General features: G+C 40.6%; 4 protein-coding genes across 9 annotated transcripts; all 4 read right to left on the bottom strand.

The window, feature by feature from the left end:
- Positions 1 to 301: 301 nt before the first annotated feature.
- Positions 302 to 7,389, bottom strand: LOC111957746 (BAF chromatin remodeling complex subunit BCL7A). Of its 2 annotated transcripts, XR_011474693.1 has the most exons (7): positions 7,161 to 7,389; positions 6,236 to 6,317; positions 5,901 to 5,994; positions 5,633 to 5,812; positions 3,097 to 3,200; positions 1,202 to 1,412; positions 302 to 1,055 (listed from the first exon to the last, which is right to left on the bottom strand). XR_011474693.1 is itself a non-coding variant. In XM_023978713.2 (6 exons), exons 1-6 carry the CDS (start codon positions 7,250 to 7,252, stop codon positions 993 to 995), a joined length of 615 nt encoding a protein of 204 aa, XP_023834481.1. In that variant the 5' UTR covers positions 7,253 to 7,389; the 3' UTR covers positions 302 to 992. The 2 variants fall into 2 exon arrangements, 1 of the variants encoding a protein (XP_023834481.1); XM_023978713.2 differs by lacking the exon at positions 1,202 to 1,412.
- A 214-nt stretch (positions 7,390 to 7,603) lies between these two features.
- cfap251 (cilia and flagella associated protein 251) lies at positions 7,604 to 18,212 on the bottom strand. The gene is made up of 21 exons (XM_023978711.2): positions 18,049 to 18,212; positions 17,335 to 17,617; positions 17,096 to 17,236; positions 16,803 to 16,912; positions 16,602 to 16,710; positions 12,626 to 12,706; positions 12,430 to 12,507; positions 12,293 to 12,337; positions 11,980 to 12,182; positions 11,610 to 11,798; positions 11,264 to 11,514; positions 10,373 to 10,524; positions 10,072 to 10,245; positions 9,747 to 9,934; positions 9,512 to 9,626; positions 9,208 to 9,371; positions 9,037 to 9,127; positions 8,771 to 8,914; positions 8,357 to 8,585; positions 8,064 to 8,165; positions 7,604 to 7,953 (listed from the first exon to the last, which is right to left on the bottom strand). The coding sequence occupies exons 2-21, from the start codon at positions 17,596 to 17,598 to the stop codon at positions 7,805 to 7,807; spliced, it is 2,979 nt and encodes a 992-aa protein (XP_023834479.1). The 5' UTR covers positions 17,599 to 17,617; positions 18,049 to 18,212; the 3' UTR covers positions 7,604 to 7,804.
- Positions 18,213 to 18,302: 90 nt separating this feature from the next.
- Positions 18,303 to 21,330, bottom strand: LOC111957748 (26S proteasome non-ATPase regulatory subunit 9). 4 transcript variants are annotated; one of them, XM_023978715.2, is made up of 6 exons: positions 21,170 to 21,330; positions 19,538 to 19,637; positions 19,176 to 19,369; positions 18,951 to 19,052; positions 18,681 to 18,769; positions 18,303 to 18,514 (listed from the first exon to the last, which is right to left on the bottom strand). In XM_023978715.2, exons 1-6 carry the CDS (start codon positions 21,278 to 21,280, stop codon positions 18,487 to 18,489), a joined length of 624 nt encoding a protein of 207 aa, XP_023834483.1. In that variant the 5' UTR covers positions 21,281 to 21,330; the 3' UTR covers positions 18,303 to 18,486. The 4 variants fall into 4 exon arrangements, with proteins under 4 accessions (XP_023834483.1, XP_023834485.1, XP_023834484.1 ...); XM_023978717.2 differs by having other exon boundaries at positions 21,162 to 21,319; XM_023978716.2 differs by having other exon boundaries at positions 19,538 to 19,633; positions 21,170 to 21,315.
- A 231-nt stretch (positions 21,331 to 21,561) lies between these two features.
- Positions 21,562 to 26,791, bottom strand: LOC111957885 (rab5 GDP/GTP exchange factor). Of its 2 annotated transcripts, XM_023978957.2 has the most exons (10): positions 26,246 to 26,791; positions 24,962 to 25,143; positions 24,720 to 24,850; positions 24,378 to 24,529; positions 24,085 to 24,154; positions 23,731 to 23,866; positions 23,474 to 23,568; positions 23,252 to 23,305; positions 23,049 to 23,158; positions 21,562 to 22,931 (listed from the first exon to the last, which is right to left on the bottom strand). In XM_023978957.2, exons 2-10 carry the CDS (start codon positions 25,117 to 25,119, stop codon positions 22,506 to 22,508), a joined length of 1,332 nt encoding a protein of 443 aa, XP_023834725.1. In that variant the 5' UTR covers positions 25,120 to 25,143; positions 26,246 to 26,791; the 3' UTR covers positions 21,562 to 22,505. The 2 variants fall into 2 exon arrangements, with proteins under 2 accessions (XP_023834725.1, XP_023834724.1); XM_023978956.2 differs by having other exon boundaries at positions 23,049 to 23,305.
- Positions 26,792 to 27,254: the final 463 nt, after the last annotated feature.

Raw genomic sequence — 27,254 nt, 5'->3', positions numbered from 1 at the left:
AACTCAGCCTGCCAGTTGGGGAACCTTGGTGTACATGATATGGCAACATGCTGCCTACACTCTGCATTGTAGCTGTGTAACAGGTTTAAACACATTTTTACATTATAGAGTCAATATGTGGAATAAATAGGCTAGTTAGCTAAAACCAACTGAAATGTATGTACAATAAAATAACATAAGGGTCCCAAAAGACAATAGTCAACATTTGACTTTCTGTAGCCAGGCTATAATTTAAAAAGGCATTTTAGTTGGGCAAAGGCTAACGAGGAAACAACTATTTAGGCTACTTACATTTTGCAAATAAAAGGTTATACTTAGTTTAATAATCTATACATAGTGTTGCCAGCACTGCTGGACTCCAGTGAGGTATTCAAAGAGCCATCTATAACCAAACAGCCTACATATACACTGAAAAATGCTTTACAGGTTAACGAAAACTGAGCACTTGTTATACCAGAGTGAAGTATACATACGATTTAAACAAATCAACACGTTTTTCATTTTTCTGGTAATTCAAGGTACACAACTAATCTGGTAGCAGGACTATGCTACAAGTGAGTTTCCATAAGAGGAGAAAAGGAAATAGATATGCGACTGACTGAGTGGCACTAAATATGTAGGTGTTGTCTTTAGTTAAATTAACTAAATGTTTTACTGTCAAAGTAATAAACAGAACAGCAGCAGAACCAACAGATTTTAAGAGGATTCAAACAGTGTGTTGACCCGCATGAACAAAAACTAAATCTAAATATATGTACATATACTTAAGAACAAAAATAGCGGATGTGTGGCAAAATGAGATTTAGCTGCAGTTTAGGTCGACACTGCCCCATCCAGCTGATCCTGGTTTAGTTTAAGTTTTAAAGTCTTTTTTGGGGTAGAGGTGGGTGCTGGACTCCACTTGGACCAATTCAGAAGAATAAAGAAATTAAGACACAGGAGGGCTGAGGACATGGCAACAGATCAAGGAATTGGTGATGGTAAAAGATAAGTTAGCTACTTTTGAGGAAATCCAACTTCCCCTTCTTATTGGGAGGAGTGCCATCTTCAGATTCCTGCAAAAATAAAAAATATTTCAAGAAACATTTAAGCTTCTCATATTAAAATACTAATGTCAAAATTAGTTTCATTATACTGCATCAATCAAATTTCTAATTGACTAAAACATACAGTTAACTGCCAAAATAAAGGAAACACCAACTTAGTGTCTTAGGGTGTTGGGCCACCACGGCCTGCCAGAACAGCTTCAATGCGCCTTAAAGTTCCAGACACTTGTAGAATCTACGCTATTGGAGGTGACACCATTCCTCCACGAGAAATTCCATCTGGTGTTTGTTGATTGTGGTGGAAAATGCAGTCTCTGGCACCGCTCCAGAATCTCTCAAGTGTTCAATTGGGTTGAGCTCTGGTAACTGAGACAGACACACCCTTTAAACCCCCTAAAAGTCACAGATCTCTTCTAGCCATGGTAATCAAAATAATAGGCAACTGGGCATTTTTATACATGACCCTAAGCATGATGGGATGTTAATTGCTTACTTAACTCAGGAACCACACCTGTGTGGAAGCGCTTGCTTTCAATATACTTTGTATCCCTCATTTACTCAAGTGTTTCCTTTATTTTGACAGTTACAGTGCATTCAGAAAGTTTTCAGACCCCATGACATATTCCACATTGTTACGTTACAGCCTTATTCTAAAATGGATCAAATAGTTTTTTGCCCACCATCAATCTACACACAATACCCCATAATGACAAAGCAAAAACAGGTTTAGACATTTTTGCAAATGTATATAAAAGAAAAACTGAAACGTCACATTTAAATAAGCATTCAGACCCTTTACTCAGTACTTTGTTGAAGCACCTTTGGCAGCGATTACAGCCTCGAGTCTTCTTGGGTATGATGCTACAAGCTTGGCACACCTGTATTTGGGGAGTTTCTCCCATTCTTCTCTGCAGATCCTCTCAAGCTGTCAGGTTGGATGGGGAGCGTTGCTGCACAGCTGTTTTCAGGTCTCTTCAGAGACGCTAGATTGGGTTCAAGTCCGGGCTCTGGCTGGGCCACTCATGGACATTCAGAGACTTGTCCCCAAGCCACTCCTGCCTTGTCTTGGCAGTGTGCTTAGGGTCGTTGTCCTGTTGGAAAGTGAACCTTCGCCCCCAGTCTGAGGTCCTGAGCGCTCTGGAGCAGGTTATCATCAAGGATCTCTCTGTACTTTGCTCCATTCATCTCTCTCTAGATCCTGACTAGTCTCCCAGTCCCTGCCACTGAAAGAAAATTTACGTGCATTTACGTGCCTTTTATTGAGAAGTGGCTTCCGTCTGGCCATTCTACCATAAAGGCCTAATTGGTGGAGTGCTGCAGAGAAGGTTGTTCTTCTGGAAGGTTCTCCCATCTCCACAGAGGAACTCTGGAGCTCTGTCAGAGTGACCATCGGGTTCTTGGTTACCTCCCTGACCAAGGCCCTTCTTCCTCGATTGCTCAGTTTTTGGCCGGGTGGCCAGCTCTAGGAAGAGTCTTGGTGCTTCCAAACTTCTTCCAATTAAGAATGATGGAGGCCACTGTGTTCTTGGGGACCTTCAATGCTGCAGACATTTTTTGGTACCATTCCCCAGATCTGTGCCTCGACACAATCCTGTCTGAGCTCTACGGACAATTCCTTCGACCTCATGGCTTGGTTTTTACTCTGATATGCACTTTCAACTGTGGGACCTTATATTGACAGGTGTGTGCCTTTCCAAATTATGTCCAGTCAATTGAATTTACCACAGGTGGACTCCAATCAAGTTGAAGAAACATCAAGGATGACCAATGGAAACAAGATGCACCTGAGCTGAATTTAGAGTTTCATAGCAATGGGTCTGAATATGTAAATAAGTTATGTTTCATTTTCAATAAATTAGCAAAAAATGTAAATCTGTTTTTTCTTTGTCATTATGGGGTATTATGTGTAGATTGAGGACATTTAAAAAATATATAGAATAAGGCTGTAATGTAACAAAATGTGGAAAAAGTCAAGGAGGCTGAATACTTTCCGAATGCACTGTACCTGTACAAAGACATTCTAGTCTTGGATGGTGGTGGAGGGGAGCACCTGAGAATCTTGAGGAGTGTCCGAGGATGGTTCATTCCTTCCTGTGGACCTTCGGTCTCTCTTAGGTGTGCTTGTGTTTGAAAATGCTGAGGGGTGAACATTTCCTGCAATACCAGAAAGTCTGTCTCAGTGAATAACCATGGGAGACAAGATGTTCTTATTCTATTTGCTTAAAGCAAGACAGGTGTTTGTATACTATTCCTACTACTTCTGTAACAGTTCTGATTAAAAGAGAACATAAAATTCCAACAAGGGGCAACAAAGTGAATTTGCTGTGTTATTCACTTTCCACAATAGTTTCAACTTCAGAGTCGGCAATCAGTGACCTTGCTTGGTGTGTATCGCAGGACTTGGTAGACAAGGCCTGTTTGCGAAATGTCCCAGGAAGATTTATTAACCTGTATTTTCTCCAAAATGACATGACCAATTCTGGGTGATGACACAAATACCCTATTGTAGCTGACTTCAAAGTCTACATTACAGCACCATCTTGTGGCAAGAAAGACAATGCGGAGTCACATCCAGGTACAGAACAAAGGGTTGATATTGGATTATGCTAAATACTCTTTTCAAGGGTGTTTAGCTTATGACGTGGTAATAACTGCATCAATGACAAGTGGACATATTGTAGTTTATTGAGTTTTGAACTCTGTCCTCAAACGGCATTAGCATGGCAGACCGTTTTAACAGCTCATTACTACAGAAACTACAGTAAGCCTTAGTGAAATCCTTTGTTCAAGCCCACAAGAGGAACCAACAATCTTCTCGCCAGTCTAGTACATAACAGCTAAACTGTTCTCCAAATACACGACATGACCAAGAGTATATGGACACGTGCTTGTTGAACATCTCATTCCAAAATCATGGACATTACTTTGGAGTTGGTTCCCCTTTGCTGCTATAACATCCTCCACTCTTCTGGGAAGGCTCTCCACTAGATGTTGGAACATTGCTGCGGACTTGCTTCCATTCAGCCGATAGAACGTTAGTGCAGTCAGTGTTCCAATTCATCACAAAGGTGTTTGATGGGGTTGAGGTCAGGGCTCTGTGCAGGCCAGTCAAGTTCTTCCACACCGATCTTGACAAAACATTTCTGTATTGACATCGCTGTGTTCATGGGGGCATTGTCATGCTGAAACAGGAAAGAGCCTTCCCCCAACTCTAACTGTTGCCACAAAGTAGGAAGCACAGAATCGTATAGAATGTCATTGTATAGTGTAGCGTTAAGATTTCCCTTCTCTGGAACTAAAGGGCGTAGCTTGAGCCATGAAAAACAGCCCCAGACCATTATTCTTCCTCCATCAAACTTTACAGTTGACACTATGCATTGTGGAAGGTAGCGTTAGCCTGGCATCCACCAAACCCAGATTCCGCCATTGGACTGCCAGATGGTGAAGCGTCATTTATCACTCCAAAGAATGAGTTTCCACTGCGCCAGAGTCCAATGGTGGCGAGCTTTACACCACTCCAGCCGATGCTTGGCATTGCGCATGGTGATCTTAGGCTTGTGTGTGGCTGCTCGGCCATGGAAACCCATTTCATTAAGGTCCCGACGAACAGTTATTGTGCTGACGGTGCTTCCAGAGGCAGTTTGGAACTCGGTAGTGAGTGTTGCAACCGAGGACAGACGATTTTTAAGTGCTTTAGTACTCTGCAGTCACGTTCTGTGAGCTTGATTGGCCTACCACTTCGTGGCTGAGCCGTTATTGCTCCTAAACATTTCCACTTCACAATAACAGCACTTACAGTTGACCGGGGCAGCTCTATCAGGGCAGAAATTTGACGAACTGACTTGTTAGAAAGGTGGCATCCTATGACGGTGCTAAGTCACTGAGCTCTTCAGTAAGGCCATTCTACTGCCAATATTAATCTATGGAGATTGCATGGCTGTGTGCTCAATTTTATACACCTGTCAGAAACGGGTGTGGCTGAAATAGCTGACTCCACTAATTTGAAGGGGTGTCCACAAACTTTTGTATATATAGTGTATTTGACCAACTCTTGTTGCTCAAAGTACATGCTCAGACTTGAACAAATCTCGCCGTAGATGCCCTCTTTTACAATACTGCCATGTTTAGCATTTAATTATATATTCTATAACCTCATCATTGATTATGGTTTGTCAATATGAATCTTTAGATGAAATATTTAAACAAAAACTTGCTCAATGTTTTCAAAGCCATTCTCTGTATGGTGATGGGTTAATTCTTAGAAATGTTGCTTGACATTGGTGAAGACTGAAGAACATTTTGTTCACCTAATGTTCTTTATGAACCTCATCACTACAAGCCATAACATGTACCCTTTTGACCTTGAGACAGCAGTGCAATTCCGGGATTATGAGGGCTGGGTGAAAGCAGTCTGCCTGTCAAGTTAAACCATATTTTTTGACAAGTTGGCACTACTCTTAGAAAATACCTCGAGGTAAGAACAAGAGCAGGGCTAATGAGGACAAGTTGCAGTTTGTATATGGTATGGTTTAGTTGAAACTAAGGCAGCGCTCTCCCTTTCTGTGCTCGGTAGCATATATACTGACCACTCTTGCTGTCTGTGCTCTTCAGCTGCTCTTTGCCAGGGGACTGACTCTGGTCACTCTTGGCCTCGATGCTGTCACTCTGGGAAGTTGCCATGGCCTCTTGGGTAGGGCTGGCACTGTTGCTGTTCTCCTGCTTCATGGGAGAGCAGTCAGCAATGGAGCTCTGGTTACTGTTATCATCTGAGAGATACAGAAAGTGACAGATGAATTTACAACTATTATTGAACCAAAGAACATCATTTAAAGTATTTTGCCCTTTTTAGCTTACCATGCATATCCATCATTCCGGGAGAGGAGCTGTTTTCTGGTGTTGTGATCTCCGACCCATACTTGTCATTGTTGGCTTTCTTCTTATTTTTGCTCTTTTGCAAGATAGCACATACAATGCTGAAGTGGCGCTATTTATTACAGATTTATTAAGAATTACATAATGATGTACTTTATCTCAATATAATAGATAATTGTGGACCAGTTTATGTCATTAGGAATTGGAAAAGACATGAGGAAAGGAAGCACATGGATCTGCAAAAACTATTAAGCACAAGGATCTGCAAAAACTATTAAGCAAATGTGGTGCCCCCAAACACCCTGTGGACGACTTACATCATTTGACTTAGGTTCGGTCACAGGCACCCACTTGTAGATTCGCAAGGATGTGTCGCCGACAGTTACCCATTTCTTCTCCCTGCATTAGTTACACAAGGAATTAATAACACTTGTTTGCAATTGATGTATTCAATTTGAAATGTCAACAATACCCAATATTTTAGTTACCTATCAATTTAAAAATTACAATTCCCAATAGAAAATGTCATGATACATTTACTTTGGCAAGTTCATTTGAGGTTTAGGAATTTGTTGTTACTTCTTTCTAGACTGCCTATAATAGCCTCAAATCAATTATTTCGGCTAAATTTAGTGGTGATTATACATTTAGGCTACTTGTAAGCAAATCCACATGACAGTAAACTCTATAAATTTCAATTCAATTGAACTATAGGGGCCTATTATTAGTCATGCAAAATAAAATTGTAAAGCAATTCGGGTTTTGCACAGTTCGTGTACCCACCACCACCGCACGCGCTCCCTCTATTTGGAGGACACAAAAGAACGAACCTCTCCAAGCGCTAAATTTAAAACCCCGCGAACATAAACTATTCTCACTATACCGCTGTCGTCGAACTACGGCTCTGAAATTAATATTGATACCATTTGAGCGGTGAAAAAGCAGTAATCTACCAGGCTTCTAGTGCATTACAGAATGCTCGAACAGCAAAGGCTTCATCTAACTGGAACGAAATGGCTTCTAGGTTCAACCCACATTTTTGTATGAATAGATGTAATATTCCTACATTATAATTGTTTTAAGCGGCGATCTCCTCCCAGATCAAGGCGAGAGGGTGCAATACACCTGAGCCGAGGTATCATCCGACAAAATTTGATTTAGTGTGTATTTCGTTCTTTCTTCTCCTGGTCTCTCCTCCCCCACTAGCATTGCTGCTCTCTTAGATAACGCGTTCCCTCTTACCAATTTCGTACTTTCTCAACAGCAGCCATAACCCGCTTGATGTCATCTTTCGCCCTACTCCGTGTCTCCGCGCGGACCGACCTGCCCGACATAGCTGCTATTGGTAAAATATTTTGTTAAACTCGCCGGCAGTTTAGACACAACGCAAACACACCGAAGAGAGCTCTAGGAGGAAGTAACGCGCCTGCGCCGTTAACAGCGCAAAGCGCTTCTACAGTTATTTTATTGCTCAATGGCTTGCACGCACACTTTTTGGGTGTTTTTGTTGACAGTCAGGAGAGAAGTTGCACTATTTCAGACGAGTTTTTTGGCATTTATTTTGAAAGTCTCCCAGAAAGTTAGTTAATGCATAGGCTATTGATGAATTAATTATACTTTTTTACTTGACACAATAAGGTAAACACTTATAGCGGATTAATAAATTAAATACATTTGCAATTAAATGTTTCTAAATGTTTAATATATCATAATCTGATGTTTTCAATTTATCTTTATTAGCAATTTATATCCAATAAAAGGTCATATCAAACTACACCCATAAGGAAACGGCTGTCAATCATGTTTGTGGGTGCTTCATGAACTACAATCTTCCCATGAGTCTTTTATAGAATGAGCCCCACACTCACATGGAGTACATGTAATTCCTATACAACTTCTGATCCTGAGGGGGACAACATTCCCTCTTGGGAGTGAAGAATATCTTTAATATAAATGGGGAATCCCAGGATATCACTTGCAAATGTTTCCATGGAAATCTTCTCTGGGATCTCACTCTCCAACACATCTTCTGCATCTGTCCAACACACACACACAGTTTTAATGGTAGACTATCATAACCGTGTAATTTCCGTCTCATTATGAGATTTTTAGATACTACTCTAAACTGAACATGGTGATACATACCATCACATTCAAAAGCTCCCAGCTCAGCCCCCCCCCCTTCTGGATTTAGTCCTACCAGTGTGGTGAAACATTCTGCCAGCTCATTTTCAGTCATGTGTTCCCCTGAGGCAAAAACAGGGTTGACATGTTATTAGAATGAAATCCCATCACTGACACCGAACAAAGGAACATAAGTACATAACGCTTGCAAATTGTAGATACTGACACTACCCTGCATAGAATTATAGACACAGCAACCAGAAATGTGTGGGGACTAAGAAGATGCAGATTTACAGGCAACTACACTAGCACACCTCTGTCCTGGAGGAGTTCCAGCAGCTCGTTCTTGTTCACCACAGGCTCTCCCATCACATAGGAGTCACCCAGGACCTGGAAGGTGTGAAGCAGTTCCTTCCTAGAGATGCCAAACGCTGGCCGGTGGTTGACGTAGAGCTTAATGAACTCCTCCAGGTCTACATTGGTCACATATCTCCCAGACTCAGCATACCTGCTGAACTTGACTTCGTTCTGCATGTCCTCCAGCTGGATAGAGTCATGATCAACAAACATTACTCTTTCTATACTAAACTTAACTCATTGTTAGAACTGAAGATGTTATTATCACTGAAAAACAGGTAAGAAAACAGAAAATGATCAAAGACATAGATTGATCAATCGTTTCCAAATTAGCCTAGTCATCACATTAGTCCTCATTGAGGACTTTGTACCTCTTGCTCAGTGGGGAAGAAGCCCAGAGCCCTCATGACAAAGGGGACCTCTGCTAGGGGGATTCGGGTGGACACCTGTCGCATCTCCATGGAGTCAATGCCTTGGTTACGCAGCTGACAGTAATAGAAAAAGTCCTCCATTTCCTAAAGAGAAAAATGAAAATGTCAGAACAAACAAGTATTGCGCAGCCATAACAACTGATGTACCCACTCTATATAGTTATGAATATTGATGGTTACATGATAAATATATCACTTTAACCTACTCTAAAGAGTTCCCCGTCTCTCCCTCCATCCAGGAGGCTGTAGAAGGGGATCAGCTCTTTTCCACCCAGGGATGCAGCAGCCTCTAATGCACTAAACACACAACAAGAAATAACGATTCAGTTCAACAGGACAACTCAAGGGTCTATTCAGTGAAGGGTCTACTTACTCACTTTAAACTAATCTCCCATGAGAGGACTGTGCAGTCAGACCCCCCAGCAGTGAAGACATATCGACTGTCATAGGAGCAGGCCATAGCAGACACCCCTGTTGGGTGGCAGATCAGAGCAGAGGACTTGTGGGGGTTCCCATCAATGGGCAGAATCTGGACACCCACCTTGAAAAATAACAATGACAAGTTACACTGAAACCAGTATCTCTTCATTAGGCAACAAATCTGGCCCCTTAAATTAAGACATATTTGATCTAACTTAGGAGAAGGTGGTTTGATATGATTGGGAGTGAATCAACATTTACCTTGTCTTTTGTGATGTATGCCATGTAATGAGCACTAGGGTCATGGTCCTTAGAAAATGGAAGCATGGTCATCTTTTCAACTGGAGACCCGTATGTGGGGCCAAGGAGTGTCTTTCTGCAAGAGAAACCAGAAGTATTCATTTGTGGCCTTCATACTACACCCCAATGACACAGAGATGGCCAAAAATAAGAGTACTAATCATGCTTTTACAGACTATGTTATTTGGCCGCTGACCTGCACATTTTGGTGGTGCTGTTGAAAAGCTTCATTTTGTAAAGGTCCGAGGCGGTGAGCAGGAAGTCCTCTGTGGTGAGGGGTGGGTACCAGGCCATACAGGTGGGCACAGCGCTCTGCTCAATGCGCTCAGAGCTCAGGATCAGCAGCTCATCCTTGACTTTGCTGTTCTGCAGGTCATACTCCACCTGGGCAATCACCACCACACACCAAGGCAAAGTTATCCAAAGTGAGTCAGCATGTCTAGTGGTTCAGCATGTGAAGAAACATGGCATGTAAGTAAACCAGAGTCCTCCTATAATAAGTGTGAGGGATTGGGACTCACCAGCCTGCGGTCCATGCCCAGGGAGAGTAGTCTGGGTTGGGTGCTGTCCAGGTACACCCCAAATAGGAGGTCCCTGATGGGCTTATAGTGGGAGTGGTGTCTCCCCAGGTATTTCCAGCGCTGCATGCTCTTACCGGTGTACAAGCAGAACACCATCACCGCTCTTCCAGCATCCTGACAGTAGCAACAAAACAGGAGGGGAAAATGCAACTTCAGTTTGATTATAAGGCTTCAAGGTAGAGGGCTCAAACCTGTTACTTTCCCTATTCCAATGCCAGAACCACATAGTGTGTCTGCTCACCGCTGTGGCCAGGTAGAGGGAGTCTGGAGAGAAAGTAATGTGAGTGATGCAGTCTTGGCTGAAGTTGAAGCGCTCCTCTGCCTCACTCAGCAATGTGCAAGCATCCAGTATATGGACAGATCCACTGGCAAAGCCAACCGCCAAATAAAATCCTATTCACACACAGTGGTGGAAAAAGTACCCAATTGTCATACTTGAATAAAAGTAAAGATACCTTAATAGAAAATGACTCAGTAAAAGTGAAAGTCACCCAGTAAAACACTACTTGAGTAAAAGTCTAAAAGTATTTGGTTTGAAATATACTTAATTATCAAAAGTAAATGTAAAAGTTTAAATCATTTCACATTCCTTGTATTAAGCAAACCAGACTGAACGTGTTTTCTTGTTTTATTATTTTACGGATAGCCAGGGGCACACTCCAACACTCAGAAATAATTTACAAACGAAGCATTTGTGTTTAGTGAATCTGCCATATAAGAGGCAGTAGGGATGACCAGGGATGTTCTCTTGATAATTGTGTGCCTTCGAAATGTTCTGTTGTGCCTTCGAAATGTAACTAGTACTTTTGGGTGTCAGGGAAAATGTATGGAGTAAAAAGTACATTATTTTCTTTAGGAATGTAGTGGAGTAAAAGTAAAAGTATAAATAGTAAAGTGCAGATACCCCCCAAAAATACTTAAGTAGTACTTTAAAGTATTTTTACGCCACTGTTCACACACACAAGATAGCCTGGTCAAAGCTGAGCCAACTCACACACGGACAGATATGTTCTAAGGGGAGTTATCCATACACCACAGATTGAATTTGAGAAAATGTGAGATCTTTCTACGTATGAATATAATTTTACTGTATAGGAAATTAAACAGACAAAAAAAGCCTCTGCTGGGTCACCTTGGGGGTCATAGGTGATGCACTGAATATGCCTCTCCTTCTCAAAGACCCTGCTGCAGATGGACACCTTGCGCTCATAGTCCCACACCTTCAGGATGCCACTGTGGCTACCCATGGCAACAACTGGTTGCTGGGGGTGACAGGCCACAGCATGCAGTGCCTCGCAATGCTCGCGCAGCAACGTCTGCAGCACACCACCCTGTGCATTCACATGTACCACCGTCGAGCTGACTGTAGACAGGACAAAGTTCCTACAGACGAGAGGGGGGTTTAGAGGGGGAAGGAGGACAAAGCAAATAGGTTACACATACACTGGGGCACAAACTGGCATCACACTGATTCTCACCGGATAACAAACATCTTGGCTTCCAGAGTGCAGTCATCCAGATAACCCTGGCTGCTGTTGGGTGGAACTTCCTTGGAGAAGGAGATTGATGTGATTGGGTCCAGGTTGAATTCACTGTACCAGCTGATGAGCTTGAAGTTCTCATCATAGAATTTCACATGGCCCAGAGTGTCACCAGTCACAATGAAGCTAAAGAATCAAAGACCATGGGGATATACAAGGAGAGCAACAGTTAGAGAACAACAGCTACACATACCAGGCTGCAATACAAATAACAATACTTCAATAGTGGTAAGGGAGTTGAACTCCAAGCAGAAAGATAAAGCTCCTGTTTCAGCGTTGTTTGAAACCTTAAATGTTGCATGTTCACCTGTCAGTCAGAGTGAGCACGGTAATGCCATCCTTCTGGAGGGGGATGAGCTTGCTGGCTCTCCTAACGAGGGGTCTTGAGGTAGAGGAGGCCCTAACCATGTCCCACAGCACCAAGTTGCCTGCGGAGGTGGCCGAGAGGGCCTGAAGCCCCCTCCAGTGGAACACAGACTGGCTCAGCATGCCCACAACCTTGTTGAAAGTCTTTGAAAAGATGGTAAAACCACCAGAGAGTGAAAGGTGAGATTATTACATGATTATTACAATGACATGATTACAGGTTCTATAAACAACTAAACAGGTAGCGTCCTTACCTTGTCCAAGAGCTCTGGGGCAATATAATCAAGGTTCTGTTTGTCCTGAAAGATATAACTGACAATCATATACTGTAACGCTAGCTGATAACTGTAGCAGTGTTAAACCCAGAGCAAAACAAAACTGTGGTACTTGCCCTGGTGTAAAATAAGACTTGGCTCTCACTGTTGCTGAGCAGCTGAGTGATGTCGTTGGGATTAAAAATGATGTGATTCTGAAAAGGAATTTAAATCAGAACATGTTGTAAAGTCATACATTATTGCAGATATTATCAAATGAATGTATTCAATTATATACACTATCTTAAATACAGTGAGACCATAAAAGCTTACCTGAAAACCATACTCCGGGTTGAGGTCAGTTACACACAATGGATCCTCTGTCTCATTTGTCCAGTCCCATATACAAACTCGCTGTGAACAGATCAGAAAGTCCTGTCCACTGTTCGTGTGTTTAAGTTCAATTAACAACATACACCTAAACTAGAGGTCGACCGATTATGATTTTTCAACGCCGATACCGATTATTGGTGGACCAAAAAAAGCCGATACCGATTAAATCGGCCAATTTTTATATATATATTTGTAATAATGACAATTACAACAATACTGAATGAACACTTTTATTTTAACTTAATATAATACATAAATAAAATCAATTTAGTCTCAAATAAATTATGAAACACGTTCAATTTGGTTTAAATAATGCAAAAATAGTGTTGGAGAAGGAAGTAAAAGTGCAATATGTGCCATGTAAAAAAGCTAACGTTTAACTTCCTTGCTCAGAACATGAGAACGTATGAAAGCTGGTGGTTCCTTTTAACATGAGTCTTCAATATTTCCAGTTAAGAAGGTTAAGGTTGTAGTTATTATAGGAATTATAGGACTATTTATCTATATACCATTTGTATTTCATATACCTTTGACTATTGGATGTTCTTATAGTATTGCCAGCCTAATCTCGGGAGTTGATAGGCTTGAAGTCATAAACAGCGCTGTGCTTCAAGCATTGCGAAGAGCTGCTGGCAAACGCAGGAAAGGGTTGTTTGAATGAATGCTTACGAGCATGTTGCTGCCCACCACCGCTCAGTCAGACTGCTCTATCAGATATCAAATCATAGACTTAATTATTATATAATAAACACACAGAAATACGAGCCTTAGGTCATTAATATGGTCAAATCCAGAAACTATAATTCCGAAAAACAAAACGTTAATTCTTTCAGTGAAATACGGAACCGTTACGTATTTTATCGAACGGGTGGCAACCCTAAGTCTAAATATTACTGTTACATTGCACAACCTTCAATGTTAAGTCATAATTATGTAAAATTTAGGCAAATTAATTACGGTCTTTGTTAGGAAGAAATGGTCTTCACACAGTTCGCAACGAGCCAGGCGGCACAAACTGCTGCATATACCCTGACTCTGCTTGCACTGAACGCAAGAGAAGTGACACAATTTCCCTAGTTAATATTGCCTGCTAACATAAATGTATTTTAATTCGCAACGAGCCAGGCGGCACAAGCTGCTGCATATACCCTGACTCTGTCACGCCCTGACCTTAGAGATCCTTTTTATGTCTCTATTTTGGTTGGTCAGGGCGTGAGTTGGGGTGGGCATTCTATGTTGTGTTCTATGTTGTCTAGTTCTATTTGTTTGGCCGGGTGTGGTTCTCAGATGCAGCTGTCTATCGTTGTCTCTGATTGAGAACCATACTTAGGTAGCCTTTTCCCACCTGTTTGTGGGTAGTTGTTTTCTGTTTTGTGTGTATTACCTGACAGAACTGTTTCATTTTCGTTCTTCCTCGTTGTTATTTTGTTTAGTGTTCAGTTTTGATTAAATTTATAAAATGAACACTTACCACGCTGCGTTTTGGTCACCTTCTTCCCAGGACGATCGTTACAGACTCTGCTTGCACTGAACGCAAGAGAAGCGATACAATTTCCCTAGTTAATATTGCCTGCTAACAAAAATTTCTTTAAACTAAATATGCAGGTTTAAAAAAAGATATACTTGTGTATTGATTTTAAGAAAGGCATTGAGGTTTATGGTTAGGTACATTAGTGCAACGATTGTGCTTTTTTCGCGAATGCGCTTTTGTTAAATCATCACCCGTTTGGCGAAGTAGGCTGTGATTCGATGATAAATTATAAAGGCACCACATTGATGTGCTGTGATTCGTTGATAAAGGCACCGCATTGATTATATGCAACGTTGGACAAGCTAGTTAAACTAGTAATATCATCAACCATGTGTAGTTAACTAGTGATTGTTAAAATTGTTTTTTATAAGATAAGTTTGATGCTAGCTAGCAACTTACCTTGGCTCCTTGCTGTACTCGCGTAACAGGTGGTCAGCCTGCCACGCAGTCTCCTGGTGGATTGCAATGTAATCGGCGTCCAAAAATGCAGATTACCAATTGTTATGAAAACTTGAAATCGGCCCTAATTAATCGGCCATGCCGATGAATCAGTCGACCTCTAACCTAGACATTATAAATTGGGACACACACTTATCCAAACATTCAAAAAAGCACTGGTAGATTTCACAATTTATGTTTCCCCTCAACTTTAACATGGGCCTTAAAAAAAAAAGAGCAGCTCGGCTGGTTCAGTTGAATTACACATTCTATCTAACTACACTCCCATATGCCATGTCTGGAAATGGATTAAAAGTAAGTTTACATTGTAATACTTCTGACAGCCCATTTCTAGCTCCGCCTACAACTTCTGGATTTTATAGCATTCCCAGAAAGCATGGATTATTGAGTCATTATTAGTTTTACACTTGAGACATGACTCTGCCCTTGTGCTTTAGAATGTGTGAATTTTGTCTCTTATATAATAAATTCTATACATTAGTTTGTAGTGGATTATGCATGCATTTTCATTAACTGTAATTTCGTTAGTTATGCTCCAACTTTCCCTCCATCCTGTGTCAACATCAACTCTTTTTATAACTTGGTTCCAGGAGTTTATATTTTTTTAATAAGAGATTGTTAGTTGGATATGCTCTCTGCAAAGGTCTGGTATATATATTCCCTATCATATGAACATCCTTTTCTGACTCAAATAAGATTCCCTGAAGGTTGCTCTGATGTTTCAAATCGACATTTCGTGATATGTGTAACGGCAGCCTAGCAGGGATCGGACAAAGACGCAGCGTTGCGCGTGTTCAACATGATTTTAATAAACCAGACAAAACTGAACACTTACAAAATAACAAACGTGGCTTACCGATACAGCCCTATCTGGTGCAGAGAAAACACAGAGAAAGGAAACTACCACCCACAAAATCCCAACACAAAACAAGCCACCTATATATGATTCCCAATCAGAGACAACACAAAACATCTGTCTCTGATTGAGAACCATATTAGGCCAAACATAGAAACAGACAAACTAGACACACAACATAGAATGCCCACCCAGCTCACGTCCTGACCAACACTAAAACAAGCAAAACACACAAGAACTATGGTCAGAACGTGACAATATGTAACTTTTAAGTTGTGTGTATCTAATACTATCTACATTGGTCAGTTCAAAATGTATTTTTAATTCTGTCATGGAAATACATGTATTTCCTGTTACCAAGTCATTGACGGTTTCTGTGACTTTAGTTTTCCATGTAGCCCAATTCATCGATTCATTCTGAAAAGCTATCCAAGGATTGTTCCATAAGGGTGTGTTTTTGGGAGTGATATTGTTTTTTGTAGAATCCATTTCGTTTTCTCCCATACTTTTATAGTGTTCTTCACTATGAAGTTGTTAATGTTCTTAGCTTTATCCTTTGAAAATAGACACGTAAAAAGATTCTGGGGATGAGCATGCACATCTTCAATATGTACCCATTGCTCCTCTTCAGTACATTTAACTATATGTTGCAAGTAAAAGCCTTGGGTAGCGAGTTGATACAATTCCAAGTCTGGAAGGTTAAAACCACTCTCAGACTTAGGAAGATGTAAAACTTTCCTTTTTATTCTATGAAATGTATTTGCCCATATAAAGTCTGTTATGACTGAGTATACATTTTTAAGGAATGTCTTCGGTGAGGTAATTGGTATTACTGAAAATAAATACTAACTTTGGCCGGCATGCTATTTTAAAGAGGTTTTAGATTTAGATATGATACTTTTTCACAAAGTAGTTTGGATGTAGTGAACTACTTTTTAAAAGTAACTTTAGTTAAGTAAACTATATTTTTCTTTAGGGTAGCTTTGTGTAGCTTAACTTCTTCCAGTGTGAAGTAATTGGTAGTTTGGTAAACTATATTTCCATTGTAGCTTCCCCAACACTGAGCTTACCTGAACATCTCCAGCTCCAACTGTTACCAGGTATTTGGATTCCTTTGACAGTGCCAAAACTGCAACACCGCCCTCAGGGTGACTGTCAAATAATGTCCGCACAGGAATCCTGAAACACAAGCCAAACAACCACTGTTTCAGAATAACAAATTGAAACAAATACATCAAAAATATAAATGTACTGCTAGAATATAGTTCTACCCTGAAAAGGAGTCCCAAATGATCACCAGACTTTCCTGTCCTCGGTCTGCTGTCACCAGCCAGCGCCTGTCCTCACTCACACACAAACACGAAATGGGGCTGCTGTGACCCTGTGGAAGGTGACCTTCAAGTTTATGGCAATACTATTTGCCTTGAAGTTATTATTGGCTTTACCTTTGCCATTGAACACTGGCATTCCTAACAGCATAGACATAGCACTCACTCCCTATACCCACAGGCTTTTTCCTAATTCTGACCTTTGTGAGTGCATTTAGGCAACTGCTGGGCCTTACCTGAAGGACATGTTGTGAATTTGATGTTTGGTCGTACATGACGGCTACATTGGTGCAAACATACAGGATCACCAGTTGATCCTGGTCCTGAAGGCTGAAGACAGGAAGAGCCCTGTTCATCCCAAAGGCCCACTCCAGTGTCTGTCACCAAACACATTACATTTTTCAGATATTGTGCTTTTTTTCTTAGATATATAGTTTAATAAAAATGTGTATGATAAAAAGCTAATTTCATTTACCAGTGCATGGGTTTTTACATGAGGGGACTTGGGTAACAGTGTCATTTTAGTGGCTGTGTAGACTTGAGAAACAGTTGGATTCTGATCATCTGTCTTGGGTTCCCCATGCTGTCCACTGACACAGTCACTCATTTCACCCTCCCCTTTACTATCTTCTTTTCTCTGATGCAGATCCTCTTCACCCTTGTCGAGGCCAGTTCTGGCCTGCTGCTCCTCTGGAGGGCTAGGCAAGGGGTCACTGCTCTCGGTTCCAACACCTGACATGACTCAACTCATCACAGGCCTGGTGTATTTTCAGAGAACAGACAAATGCAATTTGAAATGAATGGGTACCATGAGGGCAGTAGCTAGCAACAAAAAAAACGATTGGAGCACAATGTGCCTAGTTGTCAGTTTGTTGATGAAAAATATCTAAATGTATTACGCCCCCAATCTAGCTACGTTTAATAGCTATTTTCTGCAAGTCTAATTTGAAACCTACTTAGGTTCCTACTTCTACGAACGTTAGCAAGGTATGACAGTGTTCAATAATAAATTGGCTAGCTAGATAGCGTAAGCTAACTAGCTAGCTATTAGCAAGTGGACTGTTTCTTTAGAGGTGCAGCAAGTTGTTTCACAACGAAGAAATAAGACGAATAAACAATGTAAAATATAAATGCCCTGTTTTAGCTAAATATTTAATCGACAGTTGTAGTTGATCAGCAAAATACTCACTTCAGAAACGCATGAACCTACAGCACTGTCTTGTATGAAAGCATCTTGTTGCTTGGATACGCTTGCTGTACAGAGAATTGAGTGGCCAGAGCAAACACGTGCCAGACAAGATGTCTGGGGCTTCTCACCTTTTTCATATTTTGGCAATTAATTTGTTGTAACATGTTTCTTCCGGTGAATAGTTTGGCAAAGGGGAATGTCATCTGAAGAAAACAATTTTCACAATGAAAGCAAATGTAAACTCACACAGAAAATAACCTTAAACAATACTTTTATTAGAACATGAAATTAACATTAAATCAGTTGAAAATGGCAGTCTTCTAATCTATGGGCTCAAACATGTAATTAACTCATAGCCACCCTGTGGCATACCAAAGCACAGCTAGTGATAAGGTTGACCAGAAGATCTTTATGATCCTGCTGGTCACATTGTCCTTATCATTTTTGGATGGGCACAATGTTGCATCTGTTGGAAAAACAATTAATAAGCAGTCAATAGTCATTCTCTCTTAGATATATATGCATCTTGGCATGGCATGTATTTTAACATCCATGCTATCAAATGTGAACTACAGTAAAATTAGATAAAATAGAAATCAGTCTAACATCCAGCTCATAGGTAGGAAACTCACCCCAGTAAACCTCTCCCTGACCACTGCTGTGGGGTAAGGCCCATTTGGGTTTTCTGGCCATTTCGAATCACTGTAACGCTTAATGGTTTCTACGGAGAAAATGGAAAGACAACATGTCATGCCTGGTAAGTTATCACTGTAGTGACTGCATTTCATATTGCTTTCATCATGATACGTGAAATGATCATGATAATGATGAGGTCATTTGGCATATGAACAATAAAATAAAAGCGGTTATAACAAGATTATTCTGATCAGACTGTAACATACCCCTTCACTATGCTGAACCACCGAGGCAATATTCTGCAGGTTCTGGAAGTTCCTTGTGTTGACGGATCCAAACGTTATGATTTCATCATTAACTCGCAGGCCCTATGGGGAAGAAACATACATTTCTCACAACTGAAAACAAACACACTAAGTAAATACCCATGCCAGTGTTGTAAAAAAAATCTAGATATGTTTTAGGTCAATCTAGGCACTGTAAACACTCACAGCCTGACAGGCAGGGGAGCCTTGTGAGACAGCATCCACACGGGCGAAGGGAGAGGGCAGGGTGACCTCCTGCTCCATGGACTCAGCTTGGGACTCTGCCTGGTCCTGGTCCCGCTTTGCCTTCTCTCGAGCATGCAGCCTGTGCAGGGCCTCCTCAATTTCCACCATGATGGCTTTGTGATCATTCTGTAGACCTGCCACGTTGACAAGGTGGTCATAGTAAGCAAAGAAAATCCAGTAGGCAGTAGCACGTGAGCATGGGAACCCTTTACACATGCCAGAAGCAACATACCGCATCACTGTAAATTGGTTGTCTAACTGTTGTCAAGTAATGTGAAGAGCAGTGCTCCAAGCTCTCTTACAAGAAATACTGTGCCTTGCTGTTCTGATCTGGTACACATTAACATCTGCGCGAGGGAAGCCTTCTGCATCAACTAGAGGACCTTCCATTCCAACATCTTGCTTAAAGAGAACACACAAATGATTAATGAAGGGAAAACATATTTCTTGCAGAATAGATGTTTTTGAACCTTTACTTAATTAGGCAAATCAGTTAAGAACACATTTCTATTTACAATAACAGCCTACCAAAAGGCCTCCTGTGTGGACAGGGGCTGGGATTAAATATAAAATCAAAATATAGGACAAAACACACATCACAACAAGAAAGACACCACAACACTACATAAAGAGAGACCTAAGACAACATAGCAGCAACAATATTATAGCCCCACAACACGCATGCACGTTGTTTCTTATGTTAGATAAGCAGTGATGTAAAGTAACTAAGCAAAAATACTTTGATGTCCTACTTAAGTTGTGTTTTCGGTATATGTACTTTACAATTTATATTTTGGACAACTTTTATTCCACTACCTTTCTAAAGAAAGTATGTACCTTTTACTCCCATACATTTTCCCTGACACCAAAAAGTACTTGTTAAATTTTGAATGCCCAGGCAGGAGGGCAATATGGTTCAATTCACGCACCTATCAATATCATCCTACTGGCTCTGATCTGGCGGACTCACTAAGCACAAATACTGTGTTTGTAAATGATGTCTGAACGTTAGGAGTGTGCTCCTAGCTGACCGTAAATTTTAAAAACAAGAATATCATGTGGTCTGGTTTGCTTAATATAAGTAATTACTTTACTTTGTCAAGTATGACAATTTAGTAATTTTCCCACCGCTGTACCTAAGTACATTTAAAACCAGATACTTTTACTCAAGTAGTATTTTACTGGGTGACTTTCACTTGAGCCATTTTCTAATAAAGTATCTTTACTTAAGTATGACAACTTAGTACTTTTCCCCACTACTGCCGAGAGTGGTGTAAAGTACTTAAGTAGTTTTTTGGGGTATCTGTACTTTACCATTTATATTTTGACAACTTTTACTTCACTACATTCCGAAAGAAAATTATGTACTTCTTACTCCATACATTTTACCGGACACCCAAATGTACTTGTTACATTTTGAATCCTTAGCACAGGAAAATGGTCCAATTCACACACTTACCAAGATAACACATGGTCATCCCCTTTGCCTCTGATCACAAATGTACACAAATATATATTTTGTAAATTATGTCTGGGCGTTGAGTGTGCCCCTGGCTATCCATACATTTTAAAAACAATTCAATGGTGCTGCCAGCTTTGCTTAATATAACGAATTTGAAATGATTTATACTTTTGATACTGAAGTATATTTTAGCAATTACATTTACTTTTGATAGTTAAGTACATTTCAAACCAAATACTTTGACTTTTACTCAGGTAGTATTTCACTGGGTGACTTTTACTTGAGTAACTTTCCATTAGGGTATCTATACATTTACTCAAGTACGACAATTGGGTACTTTTTTCCCACCACTGACTGTTGATAAGACAGACTGAATAAAAGCAGCATTGACTGACATACAACATATTGGAAAAATAACCTAATTTGAGCTCGCTAACGTTAGCTGGTCCACAATGTAAACGTACCAACTTACATCTTCCAAAACGTCGTAGTAAGCTTTAATTTGTTCTTCCATATAGTCTTTCGTTTTTATAAGACTTTGGACCGCTTCCATTGTCGAATTTCCATTGTTTTCCTCAGTCATCTTTATGATCCCCTCTCGTCCGGAAAGAACTACAACTACGAGTCGGCGAATAGCAAATAAGTCCCAGAACGCGCGAAGTAAGAATTCTTAGGTGCAGTCACTATTTCCGGTTTCTATGTGTTGCAAACAGTCGTAAAAAAAAGAAGGTGTAATACTGTTTCCAATGGGAGACAGAGGGCAGAGCTAAATTGCCTATAAACATCAAAACGTACTTACAAGAAAATCAGCTTCTTGGTTAAAGCAAAATGTTTCCATGGATACAGAACACAAACAAAGTCCACTTTCCTTATGTTTTTTTCTTTAATTAGAGGTTCTGCTGTACATTCACTAACAATATTTCTTCATGATCTTCAGAAACTTTATTTAAAACATGTAAACAAGGTTCTTCACAAAAGTTAGTGCTATTAATGAGTAGAATGATTACACGGAATATAATCAGATTTTAAACAAGAACAGGTATTGTAACTGTACCTTCAACAGTCTAATATTGGAAAGTAAGACGTAATCCATAATCACAAACATTCAAATGAAGTATTCTACTTTGACTGAGCTACCTCTACTTTACAGGGTTCTACAATAACAGGTTTCACATTTTATTCACAATCTTCATTACTAGTTTTTGCAAAGGCACTTGGGTTTATCTTAATTGAGTAATCTAAGAAATATGATAGCAGCAATCAATAGTAAGTCTGCTCACTACCCCAGTAAGTGCTAAATTACAAAAATAATTGTCCTACTGTCCTGATATTTAACAAACTTCAGGGTGCAAGACATAGCTTTTCTTTGACAGCATATAAGAGCACATTTCTTATAGATAAGAGAGTACTGTACAAACAAATAAGAGAACCGTAGAAACGTTAAACAAGGTCAAGAATGTAAACAGATGACAGCACTTTGTGACCTGTTAAACCAAATAGCAAAAATAATTGCTTGTGTTAACAATGGTTTCAAGATCAGCATTTGTCATCAGGTTGTGCTTTTGGTGTGCAAAGTTGGCATCAAGGAATGTTGAGGTCTGTTTTTCTTTGAGGATCCCACCGAACCAAAAATGTATGCCCTTATTTGGTACCTCCTCTGCTATCAATTAAGCTACTTCCTATAGTCCCACATAAATACTTATTTTAGCCGATCACCTGCAACTCAATAATATTTACCCCACAAAGCTCACACAAGCATGACGAACCAGGGTAAAAAGGTTGCCCACTGTACCCCAGTCTTAATATGGCTAACACTCTGCCTCTGTTAGACAAGTGTTGTTGTTGGACTCTTGACCATCTAGCAACAGCACCGACTGGTCTTTGACATCATCTGCCTGTGTTAGAGTAGAGACAGATTGGCTTTGCAAAAACTCTGACTGGGCTTTAATTTCTTCTTGTGCCAGAGCAGACTGGGATTTTACCTCATCTATCTGTGCCTTGACCGACTGTACCCAATGCTGTAGCTGCTCTTTGAGGGCATTTATTCCTTGGTCCACCTTCTCCTGTCGACCCTTCAGGTCCTCTAGTTGGTCTTGCGTCTCCCTGGTCATCTTTTGCCTCTCACTGCCCCTCTTTGAGGGAGCACGGCGACCCTGCATGTACCCCTCAAACTCCTCTGGGCTTAGGTTGAGTGCTGGCCCATCCAGCTTCTCAATGAAGGCCACTGCGCAACACTACATTAAAACAAAACGATAACATTACCAAAAACAGGCTGTAGTAATCTCAGCACAAGTCATTCAAGACTATTTACAATCAACTAATGTACAGTACGCATGTACATATTAGCTCACCAAATTGGTGAAGTAGTAGCCACTCTCTCCTGCCATCAGGCTGTGAGGGAGGCCGAAGCGGATCACATACTGCATGTTGGAGTGAAGCCGGGGTGGGTTGGCCTTTAGTACTACGTAAATCAGGCCAGACAGGTAGTCGTCAGCATTTGCTGGCTCACTATTGGAAGTGGAGAGAGCCTGGAAGACATTCTGACTGCACTTACATACGCATGTAAGCTTGTCCTGTGGCGCTCGCTTGGCATCCATCTCAATTATGGCTGGGGATTGTGAGTGTAACAGTTAGTACACAGGTGGAATTTGAAAAGGTCTGGAAATGTTTTAGTCAAACTAATTTAGTCATTTGGCTTTCTTCATGACATTTCAGTGTTGCTGGTGTCATCTTTCATCCAAATAAAGGAACACTGTCTTCCTTTAAAATAAGTCACCTGTTATAGCAGGCAGAAAGGGATCGCTGACAACCTCAGCCCTCTCGTCAGGGAAAGGCACCCTCAGCATGTGGGGGGTGACCCAGTTTAAGGACCTGTCGAAGTTAAATTCAAATTAAAAACAATGGTGAACTAAATTGAATCACAATACTAGTCATTAACATTGCTAAGATAGTGTATCTAGCATCACCGAGACCTATGGTACGGGGAGGGGGTTTGGTAATAATGTTACACAAGGTTATGCATGGCAGTCTGACCGTATCCTCCTCTGGAGTGCCAAGTCTTTCACTTCATCGTCACAGCTGTCATGGCAGAACACCCACTTGTGCAGACGCGTCATGATCAGCTTCTCCATGTGCTCCATCATCTGAGAGACCTGAACCTCTGAAAGACCTACCAATACAGCAGACACAGTGAACAAGTATGTGAAGTTCGGGAATAGGGTAGAGTGAAGTGTTCAGTGCAATATGTTGTGTAATGAGACTGATATTCAAGGACGAACAAAATTCTTGTCTATATGTTAAGTAAACAAACATTATAGGCCCACAATAATTAACATCAAATGGGAACCAACACAGCAGCTCAAACAGAAAAATGGCCTCATTACTCACTACTGAAATGCACAGCGATGTTTTGGTAAAAGTCTTGAACAAGGTCAGATTGCTTCTGCACTGGCAGGCCCTGCAGCAGGGGAAAAAATATATAACAAGAAAATGATAAGAGAGGCATTATTCGAACTTCAAATATCAAGATAATAGAAAAAGCAGCACAAGAAGCAGGCAATGGAAAGGAATCTGAACTTGACAATTAGAAAAGGCAGTTGTGAGGGCCGTAAAAAAAGAAGATGAAAGAGAAAAGTAATTTCAGAGATAAGTGGTGGATAAAGAGGAAGGAAGCACATTACGTGGTAAGCCTCCATGGTGTTTAGGAAAGCAGTGCAACGGGACTGCAGACGTTGAGAGGATGGGTTCCTCAGCAGCTTCAGGAAGCTGGTAAAATCCCCTGGCTCAATGCTCTGATAGGCTTTTAATGTAGCCGCCTGGCCCTCTGAAGACTCTGAAAGAGCATAAGGGGTCTCATAAGATCAGCTATTACGGTGTTAGCTAAACATGTTTTTGCTTCGTATCACTTCAGATTATAGCGTAATCCTACCAAAAAAAATGCACATTAAAATAGTCATAGTTGTGGAAATTACATTATAACCGTTTTCAATGACTGAACTGAGAGGAAGTGCAGAGGGAATCACCTGTGCGTTTAGGAGGGGACGGTCCACCCCAGAAGAGCCTCCTCATCGTATTCACTTTGCGACCCTTCTCCATATTCTTCTTCTCCTCGAATTTAGAAAAGGTGAGGGGAGAACCTGCATCATTGTGGGGCCTGACAGCAGGGAACAAAAGAAACATTTTAATATTTCCCAGATCAAAAGACATGATCAGTCTCTGGTGGACTTGTTTTGTCAATATTTATGAACGACAATAAAACCATTACCCAGTCTCCTGCCTGTCCGCCTCTGCTTTGCGGGTTCGTTCTCGCCAGCACTTGGAGCAAAAGCCCTGCCATGCAGGGTTGCCATAATAACCACACACATCCTTACAGAGAAGCTCTGCTTGAGTGACTCGGATCCCTCTTTGCTGCTCCGCCGCCATACTTCAGCACTCTTTTACTCCCACCTGGTGACATAGCAAACGCAATTGTTTAACTGTTTTGAACAACTCATAGACAAAACATACATAAATAATGTAAATACAAACGCAGTAGTGGAAATAAATGGATTTGTTACATAGCATAGTTGCAGTTTGAGTCAAATCTCCCCCTTAAAAATGTGGACCTCCACTTAACTGTCCAGTTGTAATTCTGTTTGTGGAATATCCTAAATTGTTGTAACGTTAGTTAGATCCAATCGTAAACCTGAGTAATATAACGAGGATCAAGTAGGTAGATTTAAAAAAAAATCCCAATAAAGGTTACCAGTAAATGATACCATTTAATCGAGCACAACCACTGGTTCTTAGCTACTTTTAGCAACGCAGGTGTACTTACATACATTAGCGTTACTTTCAATTGAATTGTTTTGCAGAAAAACAGACCGCAGGAATACAGAAGTTAAATACAATTGCATTTCAACTTAGTGTCGATATTTCGTCTCAAATTCCCTTCGTCAAAATGACCAACCGTCCTGTCCACAGGCACAGTAAGTTAACGTCACGTTGAAATTTAATTGCATTTAACTTCTGGCTTCCCGCGGACTGTTTTTGTTCAACCTAATACAGTTGAAATATGTAAAAACACGCGTTGTTAAAACCAACTAACTGATTCAGACGTCTTTTCTGACAGTAAAATAAAACATCTTCCTTACTAGCGAAACAAATTATTGTTCAGCAAAGTAACATTAGTCATATTCCTGGTAAGATAAAATAATGTGTCGCACTTCAGCAGTTGTCCTAACGTTACCATTACTCCAGCTATAAAGTTTAAGATAGCCCAAATTCAAAACCTAGTCATCTAATACATTAAATACAGACTCTGAGAGAAAGCTAACTTGGTTAGCTAGCTAACCAAGAAATTACATGGTGAGCTCACATCTGGTAGCTAATTTGTTGTGCTAACGTTATCTAGCTAGTTCGAGAAGGCTCCAAAAGACTAGAGAAATTAGCTACTTATATAACATGCAAACATTTTAATGACGCATAACCAAAACCGAAATTGTTGATATAGTTCGATTTTAGTAACTATAGCTAACACATTTTGATAGCTAGCAAGAAAACGACTTACCTTGGCAGGTTCACTTGGTTGACCGACGTGACGTGTCATCAGCTGCCTGTCTGATGACCCCATAGAATTAGAATACTAGAATGTACATGAACCTTCTTAAGGTGGGATAACGGTCAGCCGTGTTGGTCAACCATGGTTTGCCAGTGCTGTGATATTGGGCGCTTTCCAGCGGATCACTTTTGTCAAGAGTTGACCAACGTCTTTCAAACATTGTCTGACTTGCGACTAAATGTCTACTGCATTAACTTTACACAAATCATGTGATCAGGTCATACAGTTTTTGATGAGATCGCCTTCAAGTTGCTTCTCACCAACTGCACCATGCAGCCATCAACTGCATTGTGGGAAGCACTATTTGTCAAACAATCATTAGGGTGTTTTTGTTTGACCCACGCGAACATGGTCAAAGAAAAGACAAACAGGTACCAACTTTTCTGCAATTCTAAAGCTACAGGGGATAGAAGAAAAATGTATATTTGAGACCTCATTTCTAACCAATGAATTGTACACACAAGTTATGTTTTCAGTTCGTGAGTATGTGATATGGGGATATAGAAAAGTTGATTTCGACATTTTATACAGAAATACTTTTATAAACAGTAGCAGCTGTGTTGACACTGCCATGTTGATCTGAGCATTGCTGTTGGAAAACTACTAGTGTCTGACTTTTGGCTGTCGCAGCTGCACCTACCACAACTTCACTCTCCACCTTTTGTCTACAGTTGGCATCCTTAGGCTTACCGCTGGAAGACACCCATTGTCTTAAAGGTGCACTATGCAGAAATAGCACCCCCATTTCCTGGTTTCAAAAAGTCTAATAGTTCGCCTTATTTCAGTTTGTGTGTCAAACAAGCAAGTATAGTGTAGACTGTAGAGAATCATTGCACCATCTAAACCGCTGTGAAATATTTTTTACATAACCAAAAATATATTATTTTCAGCTGGTATAGAAAACCGAAAGTAAAATACAAAAACGAAACTTAATGGGAAGCATAGAAATAGTGTACAT

The sequence above is a fragment of the Salvelinus sp. IW2-2015 genome, linkage group LG33 (genome assembly GCF_002910315.2).
Source record: "Salvelinus sp. IW2-2015 linkage group LG33, ASM291031v2, whole genome shotgun sequence".
NCBI classification, from domain to species: Eukaryota; Metazoa; Chordata; class Actinopteri; order Salmoniformes; family Salmonidae; genus Salvelinus; species Salvelinus sp. IW2-2015.
The sequence above is the reverse complement of the archived record's forward strand: the minus strand, read 5'-3'. Positions and strand labels throughout refer to the sequence as shown.

What these genes read in the sequence shown, in the direction of transcription:
- LOC111957746 (XM_023978713.2), bottom strand. Translation starts at nt 7,252, where the DNA reads ATGTCGGGCAGGTCGGTCCGCGCGGAGACACGGAGTAGGGCGAAAGAT. An exon ending in CCGAACCTAAGTCAAATGAT is followed by an intron (nt 5,995 to 6,235) that starts GTAAGTCGTCCA and finishes ATCTTGCAAAAG; the next exon opens with AGCAAAAATAAGAAGAAAGC. An exon ending in CGGAATGATGGATATGCATG is followed by an intron (nt 5,813 to 5,900) that starts GTAAGCTAAAAA and finishes TGTATCTCTCAG; the next exon opens with ATGATAACAGTAACCAGAGC.
- cfap251 (XM_023978711.2), bottom strand. Translation starts at nt 17,598, where the DNA reads ATGTCAGGTGTTGGAACCGAGAGCAGTGACCCCTTGCCTAGCCCTCCA. An exon ending in ATTCACAACATGTCCTTCAG is followed by an intron (nt 16,913 to 17,095) that starts GTAAGGCCCAGC and finishes CACCTTCCACAG; the next exon opens with GGTCACAGCAGCCCCATTTC. An exon ending in GTGCTCACTCTGACTGACAG is followed by an intron (nt 11,799 to 11,979) that starts GTGAACATGCAA and finishes TTGATTCTTTAG; the next exon opens with CTTCATTGTGACTGGTGACA.
- LOC111957748 (XM_023978715.2), bottom strand. Translation starts at nt 21,280, where the DNA reads ATGACTGAGGAAAACAATGGAAATTCGACAATGGAAGCGGTCCAAAGT. An exon ending in GCTCCCCTGCCTGTCAGGCT is followed by an intron (nt 19,053 to 19,175) that starts GTGAGTGTTTAC and finishes TCTTCCCCATAG; the next exon opens with GGCCTGCGAGTTAATGATGA. An exon ending in TCAGGGAGAGGTTTACTGGG is followed by an intron (nt 18,515 to 18,680) that starts GTGAGTTTCCTA and finishes TTTTTCCAACAG; the next exon opens with ATGCAACATTGTGCCCATCC.
- LOC111957885 (XM_023978956.2), bottom strand. Translation starts at nt 25,119, where the DNA reads ATGGCGGCGGAGCAGCAAAGAGGGATCCGAGTCACTCAAGCAGAGCTT. An exon ending in ACACCATGGAGGCTTACCAC is followed by an intron (nt 24,155 to 24,377) that starts GTAATGTGCTTC and finishes CCCCTGCTGCAG; the next exon opens with GGCCTGCCAGTGCAGAAGCA. An exon ending in CTTTCTGCCTGCTATAACAG is followed by an intron (nt 23,306 to 23,473) that starts GTGACTTATTTT and finishes CACAATCCCCAG; the next exon opens with CCATAATTGAGATGGATGCC.